This window comes from Notolepis coatsorum (genome assembly GCF_963971535.1).
Source record: "Notolepis coatsorum genome assembly, chromosome: 9".
NCBI lineage: Eukaryota > Metazoa > Chordata > Actinopteri > Aulopiformes > Paralepididae > Notolepis > Notolepis coatsorum.
In genome coordinates, this window is record NC_140173.1 from 65,242,970 (window position 1) to 65,260,405 (window position 17,436).

At 41.1% G+C, this 17,436-nt stretch overlaps 1 protein-coding gene across 1 annotated transcript in view; it reads right to left on the reverse strand.

The window, feature by feature from the left end:
- Positions 1–758: 758 nt before the first annotated feature.
- LOC311234648 (uncharacterized protein) overlaps positions 759–17,436 on the reverse strand; it is a 94,026-nt gene continuing 77,348 nt past the window's right edge. The window contains exons 8-12 of the mRNA XM_084321894.1: positions 7,784–7,978; positions 7,190–7,280; positions 6,317–6,435; positions 5,208–6,078; positions 759–989 (exon numbers count right to left, since the gene is read on the reverse strand). Of these exons, the coding sequence (XP_084178020.1) occupies positions 952–989; positions 5,208–6,078; positions 6,317–6,435; positions 7,190–7,280; positions 7,784–7,978 (1,314 nt within the window). The 3' untranslated portion in view covers positions 759–951. The remainder of the gene's footprint in view (positions 990–5,207; positions 6,079–6,316; positions 6,436–7,189; positions 7,281–7,783; positions 7,979–17,436) is intronic.

A 17,436-nucleotide genomic window follows, 5' to 3' on the forward strand; every position in this document is an offset into this window, starting at 1 on the left:
GCAATACAATTTAGAAAGTTATAGCCCTGCAAAGAAGGTAAACATCTCCATAGGGTTATAGTGCTGGCAGACTGGCTATATTGATGGATATACCTATGGTGGGGAATGTGTTAATGTGACCATAGGTACAACATGGAAATCATCTTAAGTTAGGACGTGCCCGCTCACCTCTTATCAGTAGTCCAAGTGGCACACAAATCCTTGGTGGATGAGTCAAGTTTTACTTGGAATTATGTTTAAGTAAGTAGTTGATATTAAATGTACTAAAGTAATAGCAGATGTGTAATTGCTTCCTCTCAAATATGCAATGCATATTTTTTATCAAGTGATCACCTTTAGGCATCATGTATACGGTATATAATTATTTAAGGTACAGGTTAGACATGTGTAAAGAAAAGGTAGGATGTTTGCTATGAAATGTAGCATGCAATGAATTTACTTTCCCCTCCTGGAATTAATGTGATGAACAAATGACAAAACTACAAGGTAACAAACTATAACCTTGTCACACGACAATTCATTATGACTCACTAATGTGGAAATCATGTAACACATAATACCAATGTAACAGAAGCATTTCATAAACATACATTGTGCATCAGTCGTGTAAAGAATTTGGAGAACTTACTGTATGCTGTATGGTTAATGTTACTAAAGAAATTAATTATTTGATGAGTCACAGCTATAGGGGAGGTGATCTAATGTTTACATGATGATACTCATGAGATATTGACTAATAAGAAGGAAGCACTGTTTTCACTCGATTTTATTTGAAACTAATGCAACAACTTTTACAAGACAAGCATTTTGTTTACACTAGCTACACTAAGAGTAGTTGATGAAAGAGTAAAAAAACAACAACAACAAATACTGAGCAATATATTTACATAACATGGTGAGAATTTTTCTGTATCTTCTTTTCCATGATGGTGCTGTAAAATGCAGTTTTCTTCACAACAGTGAGTATTCTTGTTCCTTTATCAAAACATCTTGTAATCATTTAAAGAGGAAAGAAAACAAGAAACACTTAAAATTATTAAAGATTCAGTTCAATTGAAAATCATGTTTTTCAATCTCATTGATTCAGATTGTTTTATCGTCACCGAACATGTTGGAACTGTTGTGAAAATGAAAATTAAAGCTCTTTATCCCCCTGGATATCAACAGAATAAAACATTTCAGATATTCAATCTACTTCTTTGAAGAGATTGCATAATCTACTCAGGTTACCGTGATTGGCCCATCAGTCAGTCTGTCAATTGTCAGTATTTGTTAAGGATACCAGCTAGCTAATCCACAAACAAGTAATGAAAATAGTTTGTTCAATAGTTCATTTTAGTGGTTCAAAAACATCCACAGAAACTGTGACAATTAATTTATCACCTGCGGCTGCTAGCACAGGTTATCCAATGTTAATCTCCCATAGCAATCATTTGATCATCATCTGATCAATCATGTAATTTGATTTGTTAACCATTTTAGGTCACCCTCTCTGAGCATAGCCAACTCTCAGTATTTTGAGGGGGCATGGCCTTCTGTTCATTGAAAGGAGATGTCAAGTTAGTATCTTAACTCATTCAGGGCCGAGGATATTCCTCATCCTGTTCTAGCTAGGACACGCTGTTAAAGATAGGAGTGCGTCACATTGTTTGTAGAGCTATATCTATATTCTATATTATTTTAACGGCAACATACAGGTCCGTGACATTGAATAGAATATTAAAATCGAAAAAAAGGAAAAAACGATCCAAAAACGTATATACGTTTTTTGGCCCTTAACTCAATGGAGGCCAAACCCGAGATAAGTCAGGTTAACTCGCCAGCGGTTGGGCGCCAGACCAGAGATTTCTCGGGTTTTGGTAGTTTATTCCTTTATTCGATATTTGTATTCATTATTCATCCAGGGACCTTGGTGTTACCATAGGGAATGAGTCTTGAGATCGCCAAAGTGCAATACCGGCCACATCCAGCTAGACGGCGGTATCGAGCACCCTTTGTAACCTTGTATCTTGGCCTGTGTAACGGCCAAATGTCTCTGGGCTCACTTTTCCTTGTCGGGCGAGTGGAGCGGGTCTCCCGGTTCCATTGAAGCGCGTCAAATATCCCGATCCATATGTTGTGGGGGGCTATGCCGTGGACCAAATGGACATCGGATGTACCAGATGGCGATCAAACAATTGGAATATTATTTTTGTAATACTCCCGATCACAGATAAGGACCATCTGACGTACATTTTTGCTTGATCGTGCAATGCTTTTATATATCGGGTTGATAAGCGTTTTTAGTGCTCAATATGAATGCCGTTACTGGCAATCAAATAATCAGAAACGACCCCCCCCCCCTTTCATGCATTCATGAATAATACCTATGACATAGATTTGATTTGGGAATAGTAGCGTGTACAGGCAAGAAACGGCAACGTTTATAGTAGAATTGACGTATAAGGCTATAACTCAGCATTTCGGGAATTACCCCAGACCGCTCTAAAACCATACTTATATTCACCATATATATATTTCACATATTGAACGATAGATGGGTGATGTCAAATGGGCCATAGTATTGTATCCATAGCTATAATATAGAATATAGTTATAGCTCTACAAACAAGGTGACGCACTCCTATCTTTTAAAGCGTGGCCTTGCTATGATGGGCCCTGTCTAATAGCTGCCGCTGAATGAGTTAACGGTTGGCGCCCAATAACGTATATAAACATTGTTGGCCGTGAAAGTTAATACAGGGGAGCTCCCGTAGCTCACCGCATATCTCGGCGCTATTTCTGCGTCGGGGAAAACCGTGCTCGTCACGGATCTGGGGGACACGAGTTCGATTCCCGGACCCGCCGTCATTTCTCAGAATGTCTTCCCCTGCTCTACATCCCATTTCAACCTGTTTCTGTCGGTCATGCTTGACCAGAAAAAAGCGATAAACGCAAAAAAATAAAGCAAAAAAAAAAAAGAAAGAGTTAATACATTAAGCTTTTAAATGTAAACAAATGCACAAGCACATTTGATCACTTGCTATGGGAGATTAACATTGACCGACTGCGCTAGCAGGTGATAAATAAATGCTCACAGTTGCTGTGAATGTTTCTGAACCACTAAAATGTACTAAATTGTGTACAACTACTGACAACTGACAAGACTGGTAACCTGTGTATATGATGCAATATTTCAAAGGAAATAGATTGGATATCTGAATGGCTTAATTATGTTGATATCCAGGGGGATAGACACCAAAGGGATTTAGTTATCAATTTCACAACAATTTCAATAACATTTCTAACCTTTTTGGTTATTTTATGTCTACATACCTTCTGTTAACACATTCTGCGCCAATACCGTTGTACGACGTGTTTCAAGTTCATGCGAATTCTGCCAAACCACGGCGTACAACGTTATTGAGATCATATTTCATTTTTTCGCCATGTTATTCATAATTCCCTCATGGAGCCTCGTCTGATGCAGTGGAAGCATGCACAACTCTGCAACGCTTAAATACTGCCCCCTGGTGGATGATTGGCGAGTTGCCAAACCGGAAATGGACGAGTCGATCTCGGTGCGTCTTGGAAATGCGTCCGGCACTCGCATATTGTCGCGGGACTCAAGACACACCGTGTATATGGATCGCTGCCATAACTCAATAATCGACATGATTTGGGCTGTTATTATTATTATACAAACCGGAAATGGATCAACTCGATCGCCGTCAAATAAGTGGGATCTTTTTGCTCCAGTCTCACCGGCCAACGGTAAGAGGACACTGACGTAATTTTCAGCGTGTTTGTTTATTATTATCCATGCAAACCGCTCCGATCAATATATCACCCATACTACATAAAGCATTTACCGACGATCACAGAATTATAAACGACCCCCCCCCCCCCGTTCACCCGCGCATGATCAGTCATAACGTTTAGGATCATGTACAGTTGAAATTTTTAATATAGCATGTATCGCCAACAAACGGCATTTGATAATCTATATATGCGTTTATGCCTATATCTCACGTTCTAGGAATTACTGCAGAACGATAAAAAACATATTTATATTCTAGTGGGTATTTTCATATGAACCTATGAATGAAAAAGTAAAACGTTCCTACATCCCGAACGATAGATAATCGATGTTGAATGGGCCATAGTAATGTCAATTTAGCAATACAATTAAAAAAGTTATAGGCCTGCAAAGAAGGTAAACATCTCCATAGGCTTAGACTGGTGGCAGTGATCAAACATTGATGGATATAAGCGTGGCAGGGAATGTGTTAAAATTAAACGATTGAAAAACTACATTTTCATTGTACTGAATCTTTTAAGAGGAAAACTAAAATATTTGCTGTGCAGAACAAGGAATAAATCAAATTTACAAATGGTTTGCAAAGACAGTTGAGATTTTATCGAAGGGTCCGAGTTGAGTTTCACTCACGTCAACTCAATTCCAAGCTGCCTTTCTCCAAAAGAAAGGGGATGTGTGGGTTACTACTAAAAGTCTTCAAGTCATTTACATCTCAAAACAAAAACCCTTTCACTATGACAATTTTATAGTATTACTCAATGTTGAAATCATACTCAAAACCTAAGGACATCATGTCAGACGGGAGACCCAGGGTTTCAGGTGTGACTTACTCCTTCTCGTCATGCTTATCCACATTTGTAGGGGCATCTTCAGGCTTTGTTTTTTTGGGCTGTGAGTCAGCCCTATGCTCAATCTAGGTCTATGCCAGATTACCAGTCCAGAGCTGGTTGGAGTTGGGAAATAGGTTTGAGTTGGGTTCGCTCAATTTATGGAGATAGCTGGGGTTGGACTGATTTAATGAGTTCTCCTGGTTGGGGTGGCTTAATTTGTGGATCTGATGGGGAACATATTGATTCAACTTTAGGAGATGGCTGGGTCTGGGGTTTCAGGGGTGGCTGTGGCTGGATTTGCTTTCATTGGGGATCTGGTTTGGGTTGTGTTTGCCTAGCTGGGAGACTGGGCTTGAGGCTTGGTTTGGGAAGCTGGTTGTGGTTCTGAGGTTTGTGGGGCTGGAGTGACTTGGGTAACCGTTACAATAGCTAAATTGACAAGTGGCGGAGGCACTAAAACACCTGGATTTTGTGGTCTGATAGAGAGGAAGTTATTCAAAGGTGGAGGTGCAATGGAATATGGGGAATCTCTCTCTTTACCTAATATTTATATGTGCACATGCCTGTGCGTAACCTACCTCCCATGGGCACCCACTCTGGAGGAGCACGTGAAGGAAGACGTGGGTCCGTCACCTTGAGAGCAAGTCCTTTAGCAACAGCCATCGACTTTGCAACAGAATCATCTGGTTGAGATGATTCCACTGCAGCAGCTTCCTCGTCGTCCTTGAGGAACTCTGCAGCTACTTGCTCTGCTTCCCTCACGAGCATGTCCTCTCTTTTCTTCCAGGTGAACTTTCCAAAGGTAGCTTGGGCAGCTCTGGCCGTTTCTGTAGGGGCAGCTTTGGCTGTTTCGATACTTTGCTTGCGAAGCTTTGCTATCATTGCGGGATTGGGACCACAGAAGACCTTGGGTGGATCATAGGGTTTAGCTGGAGGCGGAGGCGCAGGCTGCTTTTTGGGTACAGGCCTCTCTTCCTCCTTAGAATGCTCAGCCTTTCTAAACTGCTTACCTTCCTCAGCCTTCTCTGGTTTGGACTTCTCCTCTTTCCTATCATATTTAGGTTTGCTGTATCTGTACTCATCCTCTCTCCATCCATGCTTGGGCGTATCCTCAGTCCTGCTATATTCATATCCATCATCTTCCTCTCTACTACTATACTTGGCCCTCTCTTCCTCCTCTTTACTGTATCTATCCACAGACTTCTCTTCTCTTTTGATTTGCTTGGGCTTTTCCTCCTCCTCTTTTTTAAATTTGGGTTTCTCTTCCTTCTTCTCCTCATCCTTCTTTTTCTCATTATCCTTTTTGAGCTTGGGCTTTTCTTCCTTCTCTTTTTCATAATCATCGTCATCGTCATGTTTCCGCTTCTTGCTACTATTCTCTATTTCTAGCACAGCCTGGCGGTCCAGGTTCCTCCTCTGTTCGTAGAGTGGATTCTCATACATTTGTTTCTGGTGAAGGAATTAAAAACACAAAAGCACAAAACATTAGTAATCTGCCCTAAATTAACTATTGGCTTATATTCGTCTGCATTATCTTCCACTCTGTTAGGCAAGCTGTGACATGACAAACAAAAGAAATATCTCTTCTACATAAATTCAATTTTATCAGGGAAAATATCTACTGCCAATGCCAATTTTATCAATACTTGACCTTTTGTGGACCATTAAATATCCAGAAGACAAATACCTTGTACTTCTCATTGTGAGCATGAGTTGTGACATGCTCTTCAGCACAAATCGAGTCCCCATAAAACTCTCTACACAGCAGGCAATAGAATCCGCTCATTGGCAGCAAGAACTCAGCTCCTAGGTAAAGAGAAAAGTGAAAATAGTTACATTAAAAGATAGCAACTAAAACAGTCATTGATGTTTACCTTCACAGCGATTTTCAGTCTAGGAACCTGTTGTGAGAGCAGAAGGTTCATTAAAGTAGTAATCTCAAACTTTTTCATATAAATAAATGTATTTTGCCACTCTCTATTGCCAATTGATGTAACACAATAGTGATTCTATCTATACCCAGTTTGTGAATGCTTTTACATTTGCTGTTCTTGGTCGTTTTAAACACTGGTGTCTGGTAGGACATTCCCAGGAAAATCATCCGGCACAGAGGAAGTGATGCGTTTTACATCACCAGCAGCAACAGCAGTTTGTTTGAAATTAAGAGAAGACTAACTCAATAGTTAACATGAATGAATAGAAGACTAACTCAGTAGTTAACATGAATGAATACAAGACTAACTCAGTTAGCATGAATTTCCAAGATGGAAAGAAAGTTAATACAGTGCAAAACTTCAACGCATCACATTTACAATAATATACACTTTTGTAGAAAACAAAAAACAATGAGTGGATTGACAAGACTCCATATGTGAATCCCTCTGCAAGAGTAAATCTTTGTTTTCTTCTTGATGCAACCGTTTGCCTTCAGGGACAGAAAACTGCAGTAGAGATCCAGTAGGAAACAAAACCTAGAAGTAATTGATTGCTAACTAAATTTAGAGGTTCAGTGACAAATCATGAAAGGCAGATCTCAATGACAAAAATTACAGTGGACTACCTTTGGCAGGCTTGGTCAGTTTTTCTATTGAAGAGGAATTCTCGGTTTTGGAGGAATTTGAAGACCAAGGTCTGTCATATGGATCCAGCGTCTGTGAAATGGCAAGATAAAAACACATTTAAAAGTATAGAGATATGCACTGAATCCAATCCATCTAGAAAGGAGAGGTTAGTGATGGAACATGTACTAATAAGTAGGGGTGTAAAGGTACACGTATCCGTACCGAACCGTTCAGTGCGGCTGTGTACCGAACGAATACAACAGTATGTTAACCACTAACAACCGCCCACCGGGGGCTGTTTTTTTCACAATCTAATATAATAATTTTTTATTTAACAAATCGATTATTCATTTCAATATAGAATATTCGTTGACAGCCCTACAAGTACAATTAGTTACTGCACACTACATCACCCCTGAGTGGAATACGGAAAGCCAAACTTCCCAAAACCCGTACCGAACCATGACTTCAAAACCGAGGTACGTACCGAACCGTGGTTTTTGTGTACCGTTACACCCCTACTAATAAGGTTAAACATTTTCATGCAACATTTTCATCATTGTACACAAAACCCTTCAATTTGTACAACAAACCTTTCTATGCGATTTGCTGTGCAAGTGCGTGAAAAAATCGAACATGGAACCAGAGGTGACTTTGCAGTTTGTGCACCAATGGTTTCCTGCGTCATAGTATTCAAATGGGTCAGGAGGCGGGACTGGGGGCGGAGCCACAGCAGGGACAATCGGCTTCCGTTTCTCTGGGGATGCTCTTGGGGATGACGGCGCACTCTGATAACAAACACAATTTGATAATGATCAACAAAACATTTGCTTAACATTAACACATTGGTTGCCAACAATGAGATTTCTCGTTATTGGCCGCCATGCGTTGGTTGCCAATAACGAGATTTCTCGTTATTTAATCATTATTTCTTTTAGTTGCGATATACATTCATTTTTCATCCGTCCAGCCTGACGTTATCATTGGGAATGGCTCTGCTCGAAAAGGGCAAATACCGCCCCCCATCGTCTCGCCGATGGTAATGCACATCATTGGATTGAGTGAAAAAGTGCATCAGAGAAAAACTCCGGTCCAGGGTTTCCCCATCTCTGGCAAGCAGTGTCTGTTACCAGATTCACTGGCGAGGTTCGGAGCAGCTTTCGATTATGCGTTTCGGACTATAACGTTGGATCAATAAACGCGATCAATATTTGGAATGGCAATCAGGAATTGGATTAATCTTTTTGCAGAACATCTGATCTGAGGTAAGGAATCTATGTTAAAAGTTTTGGGTTAATCAGAGTTGTTTTTCATAGCGTTCACAACGTGTGTGTGTGACGTTGGGCGCGGCACGAATAAATGATTTGTCAGCCTGCTTTTGTATCGTGCATAAGAACACAAATACTCTCGATAATCTAGCGTTTATTTGAAAACGATTCATAAATCAGCCGGAAAATGACAACGTGTTTTGTGTATTCCAGTAAATGGCTATTATCGCGGAATTTCTCAGAAATTACTAGAACTCTCTGAAACTATACTCTTATTCAAAACGGTATAAAACGGAAATGTACTGATGAAAAAACAATCAGTTTCGTACATGTTGACTGCAAGCAAGTCATTGATAAGCGACGGGTGTATTAGACACAGCCATAATTTAAGATATAGTTTAATCGCTCGCAAATGTGCTCGTCCTCCCATTGATTAACGTGCTGGCATCCAAGCGATAAATCGTCATATCCGGCTGGCAACCAATGTGTTAACATACACACAAACATAAATGGACCCTTCAAAAAACTGTTAGGAAAGGATTTTTTCAACTACCCCAAAATCTAGGAATTTATTAAAACATCTTATTTCATAGCTGGGAGCTTTTCCATCTTAAAACCTTTGGATTAAGTTTATGTCGTCAGTGCTCCACTTGCTTTCTGTGATGGCTTCATCTCAAACACGGCTGGCTTAAAGACAAAACAAAGCAATGCATCATTTTTATCAAGTTATCACCTTAGGCATCAAATATATATATATATATAATTATTTAAGGTGCAGGTTAGATAAATGTAAAGAAAAGGTAGGATGTTTGCTATGAAATGTAGTTAAGTAAAACTTTAAAAGTCCTGTAAAACAAAAGTACATGCACAAAACTGCACATACATGTAGTAAAATCACTTAAGTTACTTTCCCCTCCTGGAATGTTGTAAACTACAAGGTAACAAACTATAACCTTGTCACATATGACAATTAATCATAACTCACTCATGTGGAAGGACTTATTCAACAGAAGTGAATACCAATGTAATGGAAGCATTTCATAAACAAAGATATGTAGTGCATCAGTCATGTTCAGAAATGTGAAAACTGTTACATAATATGTATATATATGCTATATGGTTTTGTTCCAACAGAAATCGACCCCTAATTATTTGACTGGACATCACTGCTACATGGGAGGTGATCTACCGTTTACATGATACTCAATATAATGAGATAAGGAAGCACTGTTTTCACTCGATTTTATTTGAAACTAATGCAACAACCTTTACAGGACAAGCATTTTGTTTGCACTAGCTACACAGAACGACATTAAGCAGAGTAGTTGATGAAAGAGGAGTAAACAATACAGAGCAATATGTTTCCATAACAGTGTTTGAGAATATTTGTCTGAATCTTCTTTTTCGTGATGGCGCTGTAACGAGTAGCAGATGTTTTATGGTGCACTTTCCAAATGCAGTTTTCTTCACCCTGGAGATCAACAGAATCAAACCATTTCAGATATCCAATCTGCTTCCCTGAAGAGTTTGCATAATCTACTCAGTCAGTATTCGTAAAGTATATCAGCTAGCTAGTCTACAAACAAGTAATGAAACTAGTTCGCTACCCTTTAGTTAATTTTACTGGTACAAAAACATCCACACATTATTGATTCCATGGAGGCTTTTCCCCTTCAGAAACAACCTTTACTGGGATCTCCTCACCACCAAAAGCCTTTGAAATTACATCAAAACAGACAGCAGAGTCTGTCGTTTGCTCTGGGGTAAACGTTACAATAGCTGGATTGACAAGTGGCAGAGGCACTAAAACACCTGGATTCTGTGGTCTGATAAGAGAGGAAGGTATTCAAAGGTGCAGGTTTAGCAAAAGTGCCAGATGTTTTCCTGAGGATCATGGCGGGTGCATGTTTGGGCGTATCCTGCCCCGAGACACCCAGTGTGGAGGAAACAAATTTGGGCCTGTATGCTTGAGAGCAAGTTCTTTAGCAACATGGTAATATATCCAAAGCGCTTGACAATTAGTTACTCACATTTTACCCATTCACTCACACACCAACGGCAGAGGCAACCATGCAAGGTGCCAACCTCCTCATCAGGAGCAATTAGGGGTTGTGTCTTGCTCAAGGACACATCAACACGCTGCCCGGGAGGAGCGGGAATCGAACCGGGAACCTCCGGATTGCCAGACGACTGCTCTACCTCCCGAGCCACTGTCACCCCTTCAACAGCCATCAACTTTGCAAAAGAATCCTCTGGTTGAATCGATTCCACTGCAGCAGCCTCATCATCCTTGAAATGGTAAATGGTGCATTTATATAGTAGCTTATCCAAAGCGCTTTACAATTTTGTTCCTCACATTCACCCATTCACACACAGACAGCGGGGGCAACCATGCAAGGTGCCAAGCTGCTCATCTGGAGCAATTATGGGTTAAGTGTCTTGCTCAAGGACACATCAACACGCTGCCCGAGAGGAATGGGAATCAAACCAGGAACCTTCAGACAACCAGACGACCACTCTACCTCCTGAGCCACTGTCGCTCCTTGAGGAACTCTGCAGCCACTTTCTCTGCTTCCTTCCCGAGCATGTCCTATTTTTTCTTCCAGGTGAACTTTCCAAAGGTAGGTTAGGGATCTCTGGCCGTTTCTGTAGGGGCAGCTTTGGCTGTTTCGATCATTTGCTTGCAAAGCTTTGCTCTCATTGCGGGACTGGGACCACAGAAGTCCTTGCGTGGATCATTGGATCATAGGGTTTAGCTGGAGACGCAAGCTGCTTTTTGGGTACAGGCTTCTCTTCCTCAGAATGCATAGCCTTTCTACTCAGCTTACCTTCCTCATCACCCCTAAATCTTCCCTCATCCTTCTCTGGTTTGCATCTCTCCTCTTTCCTATCATGTTTGGGTCTGCTGTGTCTGTACTCATCCTCTCTCCATCCAATCTGAATCTCATCCTCTTCTTCCCTGTGATCTTCCTCCCTGCTATATTTGTATCCATCATCTTCCTCTCTCCTACCATACTTGGCCCTCTCGTCCTCCTCTTTACTGCATCTGTCAGGATCCTCCTTCTTACTGTATTTGTACTTTTCATCTTCATCTTTCTTGCTGTACAAAGACTTCTCCTCCTCTTGTCTTTTGGTTTGCTTGGGCTTTTCCTCCTTTTTTTTTTAGATTTGGCTCTCTCTTCTTTCTCCTCCTTTTTCTCTTTATCCTTTTTGTGCTTGGGTTTTTCTTCCTTCTCTTTTCCATCCTCATCATCATGTTTCCGCTTCTTGCTACTATTCTCTATTTCTAGCCCAGCCTGGCGGTCCAGGTTCCTCCTCTGTTCGTAGAGTGGATTCTCATACATTTGTTTCTGGTGAAGGAATTAAAAACACAAGCTCAAAACATTAGTAATGAAAAATGACCTAAATTAACTTGGCATATATTTGACTGCATTATTTTCCACTTTGCAAGCCGTGAAGTGACAAACAAAGAGAAATGTTTAAACTCAATATATATCAGGGAAACACCAACTTTATCAATACTTGACCATTTGTGGCTCATTTAATATGCAGCAGATAAATACCTTGTAATTTTTGTGGACCATTAAATATCCAGAAGACAAATACCTTGTACTTCTCATTGTGAGCACGAGTTGTGACATGCTCTTCAGCACAAATAGAGTCCCCATAAAACTCTCTACACAGCAGGCAAAATAATCCTCTCACTGGCAGCAAGAACTTAGCTCCTAGGTAAAGAGAAAAGTGAAAATAGTTACATCAAAAGATGACAACTAAAACGGTCATTGATGTTTACCTTCACTTCAAGGTGATATACAGTCTAGGAACCTGTTTTGAGAGCAGAAGATTCATTAACACTCCCTTTTCTGTGAGAATCTACAAATGTACAATCATGTATGTATGACAGTATGGAAAATTAAAGATGTTCGTCTTCAGGAAATGTAGAGGTTCAGTGACAAATCATGAAAGGCAGACCTGGTCAGTTTTTCTATTGAAGAGGAATTCTCGGTTTTGGAGGAACTTGTAGCAGCAAACCATTGTGTGCGATTTGTGCGCAAAAAAAATCGAACATGGAACCATCAGAGGTGACGTTACAGTTTTTACATCAATGGTTTCAGGCTGCGTCACATTATTCAAATGAGTCAGGAGGCAGGACTGGGGGCGGAGCCATGGCAGGGACAATTGGCTTCGGTTTGTCTGGGGATGCTCTTGAGGATGACGGTGCATTAAAAATGTTATACTGATCAACAAAATTGTTTTAAACACCATCCTAAATGGACCCTTCGAAAAATAGTTATGAAAGGATTTTTTTTTAACTCTTCCTTAAAATCTAGAAATGTATTAAAACTCTTACCTTCAGCTGAAGGGATCCGTGTTCCAGCCTTGAAGAAATCACTCAACGGATATGTACAATCAAATTGTCGTAGTGAATTATCTCGTAATTGCGTTTCTTTCTTCAAACAGTGTTTCCATGGCCGACGGAGGATAAAATGTTCTGTTCAGAAGCTGGTGATATTAGGGTAAAGATAGTGTGACATTTTAGGGTAATTCATTCAATTCAACCAAAAAAGCTTGATTTTTACTTGTTCATGTTCCAATCAAATGTATTGAATAAACAAACCTGCTGCCACTGAACCAGTGTCTAGCTGCTGCTACTGAACCACAGTGTCTAGAGACAACGCCTAGCTGCTGCTACTGAACCACAGACAACAACTAGCTGCTGCTACTGAACCACAGTGTCTAGACAACGCCTAGCTGCTGCTACTGAACCACAGACAATAACTAGCTGCTGCTACTGAACCACAGTGTCTAGAGACAACGCCTAGCTGCTGCTACTGAACCACAGACAATAACTAGCTGCTGCTACTGAACCACAGTGTCTAGAGACAACGCCTAGCTGCTGCTACTGAACCACAGACAACAACTAGCTGCTGCTACTGAACCACAGACAATAACTAGCTGCTGCTACTGAACCACAGTGTCTAGAGACAACGCCTAGCTGCTGCTACTGAACCACAGACAACAACTAGCTGCTGCTACAGTACTGAACCACAATGTCTGGAGACAACATCTAGCTGCTGCTACTGAACCACAGTGTCTGGAGACAACATCTAGCTGCTGCTACTGAACCACAGTGTCTAGAGACAACGCCTAGCTGCTGCTACTGAACCACAGACAACAACTAGCTGCTGCTACAGTACTGAACCACAATGTCTGGAGACAACATCTAGCTGCTGCTACTGAACCACAGACAACACCTAACTGCTGCTACTGAACCACAGTGTCTGGAGACAACACCTAGCTGCTGCTATTGAACCACAGACAACACCTAACTGCTGCTACTGAACCACAGTGTCTGGAGACAACGCCTACTGTAGCTGCTGCTACTGAACCACAGTGTCTGGAGACAACACCTAGCTGCTGCTACTGAACCACAGTGTCTGGAGCACAGACAACACATTTTCACTTTAGATCACACAAACACACTTACACTTTATATTTATTGATAAAGGATTTGCACTACAACTCGTACACCTACTGTGAATTGTACCTAAATTGCACCTCGTCCCATTTCTCCATTTCTGCCTTGCACTATATAGTATTGTATATTAGTACACTGCACAGTATTGTATATTGTATGGTAACTACGTCTATTCTGCATCGAACATTGTACATATGTCTAAACTGAACACTGTGACCTCATTTTTTTTACTTCTAATTTTACTATGTTATTTTATTTCATACTTATCTTGTCTTGCACAGTCTCTGGAGCGCAACAGTAAGAAGCATTTTGTATAAAAGTATTCTGTACTTCTGTATGACAACTATTAAAGAAACTTGAAACTTGCTGCTACTAAACCACAGTGTCTGGAGACAACACCTAGCTGCTGCTACTGAACCAGTGTCTGGAGACAACACCTAGCTGCTGCTACTGAACCACAGTGTCTGGAGACAACACCTAGCTGCTGCTACTGAACCACAGTGTCTGGAGACAACACCTAGCTGCTGCTACTGAACCACAGTGTCTGGAGACAACACCTAGCTGCTGCTACTGAACCACAGACAACACCTAACTGCTGCTACTGAACCACAGTGTCTGGAGACAACACCTAGCTGCTGCTATTGAACCACAGACAACACCTAGCTGCTGCTACTGAACCACAGTGTCTGGAGACAACACCTAGCCGCTGCTATTGAACCACAGACAACACCTAGCTGCTGCTACTGAACCACAGTGTCTGGAGACAACACCTAGCTGCTGCTACTGAACCACAGACAACACCTAGCTGCTGCTACTGAACCAGTGTCTGGAGACAACACCTAGCCGCTGCTACTGAACCAGTGTCTGGAGCACAGACAACACATAGGTGCTGCTACTAAACCACAGTGTCTGGAGACAACACCTAGCTGCTGCTACTAAACCACAGTGTCTGGAGACAACACCTAGCTGCTGCTACTGGACCAGTGTTTGCCATTGCCCACAACGATGGGAATTGACATTTCACCACAGCACAAACACCCACTAGCTGTGGAGCTTACAGTAATATGCCCATCATCATGAGTAATATGACGCTCAATCAATCAGTGTTCTTATCGATCATCAACATTACTCAACTGAATGGCAATAGAAATTGTGCATACCATACGAAACAGCCCACAAATCAGACATGGAGCCATCAGCCTCTTTCTGCTTCGTAATGTTAACGTTTTGCGTTATTCCCAGGGTATTGCGCAGATAATCCATCACCAGCGAGCCTGTTGATCCTTCTAAATGCTGGGGTCCATCGGTCCAGGCTGTTTGACATTTTACCAGTTTTCCACCGTGCTGCTTATTGCATTTGTTTGCAGTAGGCTAGTTCACTCCGAGTTAATTTGCACTCTGCGTTCAGGACAGGCTTCCGACATCTCTCAAGAACGTTTACACTGGCAAGTGCATGGCCTGTATACATGATAGGTATAAGTTATAAGATAAGCTATTACAAATTGTTTTTTTTTTATCCACTTTTTCTCCCATTTTCTATATTTTCTCCCATCCCAATTTCGTATCATCCAATTCAACCCTCCCCTGTCACGAACGCTGTTTCTTGCCTCCCACAAGCCGGCTGCAATGTGGACTAAGTCATACATAGCACAAGTCCCCTCCGGTACTTGAGGTAACAGCAGTTGCATCTTTTCACCTGCGCAGCTCGATCTCTCAGTGGCGAGGAGTAACGCGTGGGAGGCTCACGCTGCCCCCGACACTTCCTGATTCTACTGTGCAGGCGCACCAACCGACCTGTAGGAGTCGCTGTCCACAACGCCCGATCCCCACCCATCAGTTTCCCACCCCCTAATACGGACAATGTGTATTAGTATGAACGACCAGCTAAACTGAAAGTAATGTGGAGCGCTGGGCTCGAACAGGCGAGCCCAGCGGCTCTGCATTCGTGGCGAGCGCCTTGCCCACTACGCCACGTAGCCGCCCTAAGCTATTACAAATTGTTTACAATTTAATAAGAAAATTTTTTTATCAACTGCATTGTTTATTTTGTCAAATACTTTTATAAAAGACGATTTATTTATTATTGTTATAATATCGAGAACACAATATCACGTATCGTTTTGTGAGCTGAGGGAATCGTCACACTCCTAGTCAGTAGCCATTGTTATGTCATAATTAGAATGTTCAGTTCTCAAAATTCAATCTCACATGTGAAAACATACGTGAAAGAGTTAAGACATAAGTACATGATTTTCTCTAATATCATTGTCAAATATATCATTGTGATAATCAGCATACATACTGTAGCCCCTTTTCTTACTAGTATTGGAATTAATATCCCATCACAACAAAATTCACAGCAACATAAATCCAACATAGCATAGCATATTTAAAGTAAAATACATCTTATCAGACTTATCCTGTAGATCAAACAATGAACTGACTATATAAAGTAAAATAGTTCTGAACAGACTATCCTTTGTAGATCAAACAATAAACTGACTATATAAAGTAAAATAGTTCTGAACAGACTATATGAACAATGAACTAACTGTATAAAGTATGAACTGAACTGACTATATAAAGTAAAATAGATCTGAACAGACTATCATTTGACTATATAAAGTATCCAATAACCCTCAAAACAGACATTTATACACAAGCTGTCCTATAAAAGTCCTATAAAAATGCAAAACAAGATACTAGTTAGATTCTGGAGATGAACTTACCATGGGATTCATAGGCACTACCTGTAAGGGAACTTAAGACACTTAAACTGGTAACCACTTAATTGTGGCATTCAAATAAGTGTTTCCTATGACAGCTCTATTTGTATTTGTGAACACAAAATAGTGTCCCCCAGTAGTCAGAAATGTGTCCTGTCCCCGAATGTTTGTTGTAAAACCAACCCACAACATTTAAAGGTGACATATTTAGTATCTTTTTATTTAATCTTTTATTATTATCTTTTTCCTCCCTTTTTTCCGTTTTTCTCCCCTCCCAATGTTAGTCGTTATGCCAATTCCCAATCCCCTTCCTGGTCGTTGCGCACTCTACCCCCTACCGTCGGTCCGGGAGGGCGGAGACTATCACATGCTTCCTCCGACACATGTGTACCCAGCCCACCGCTTCTTTTCACCTGGCAGCACGGACTCTCACTGGGAGAGAGTAACGTGTGCAAGGTCACACTACGTTTCCTAGATCCTTCCCTTGCTGTGCAGGCGCCCAGACCGAACTGTAGGAGTCGCTGTTTACAACGACCAGGACCCACCCTCGCCGGGTTTCCCACCCTCTAACACTGCCAATTGTGTTAGTATGGATGGTCGGCCAACTCGGAAGCACCACAGCTGGATTCGATCCCACTGTCTCTGTGGTGGTAGGCAGACGCTTAGTTCGCTGTACTACCCAGCCGCCCTATATTTAGTATCTTTTCAACAATCTTATAAAACTTAGTTGAATCTTTGGAACATTGTTTTTCTTTACTAAGAAACTAGTCATC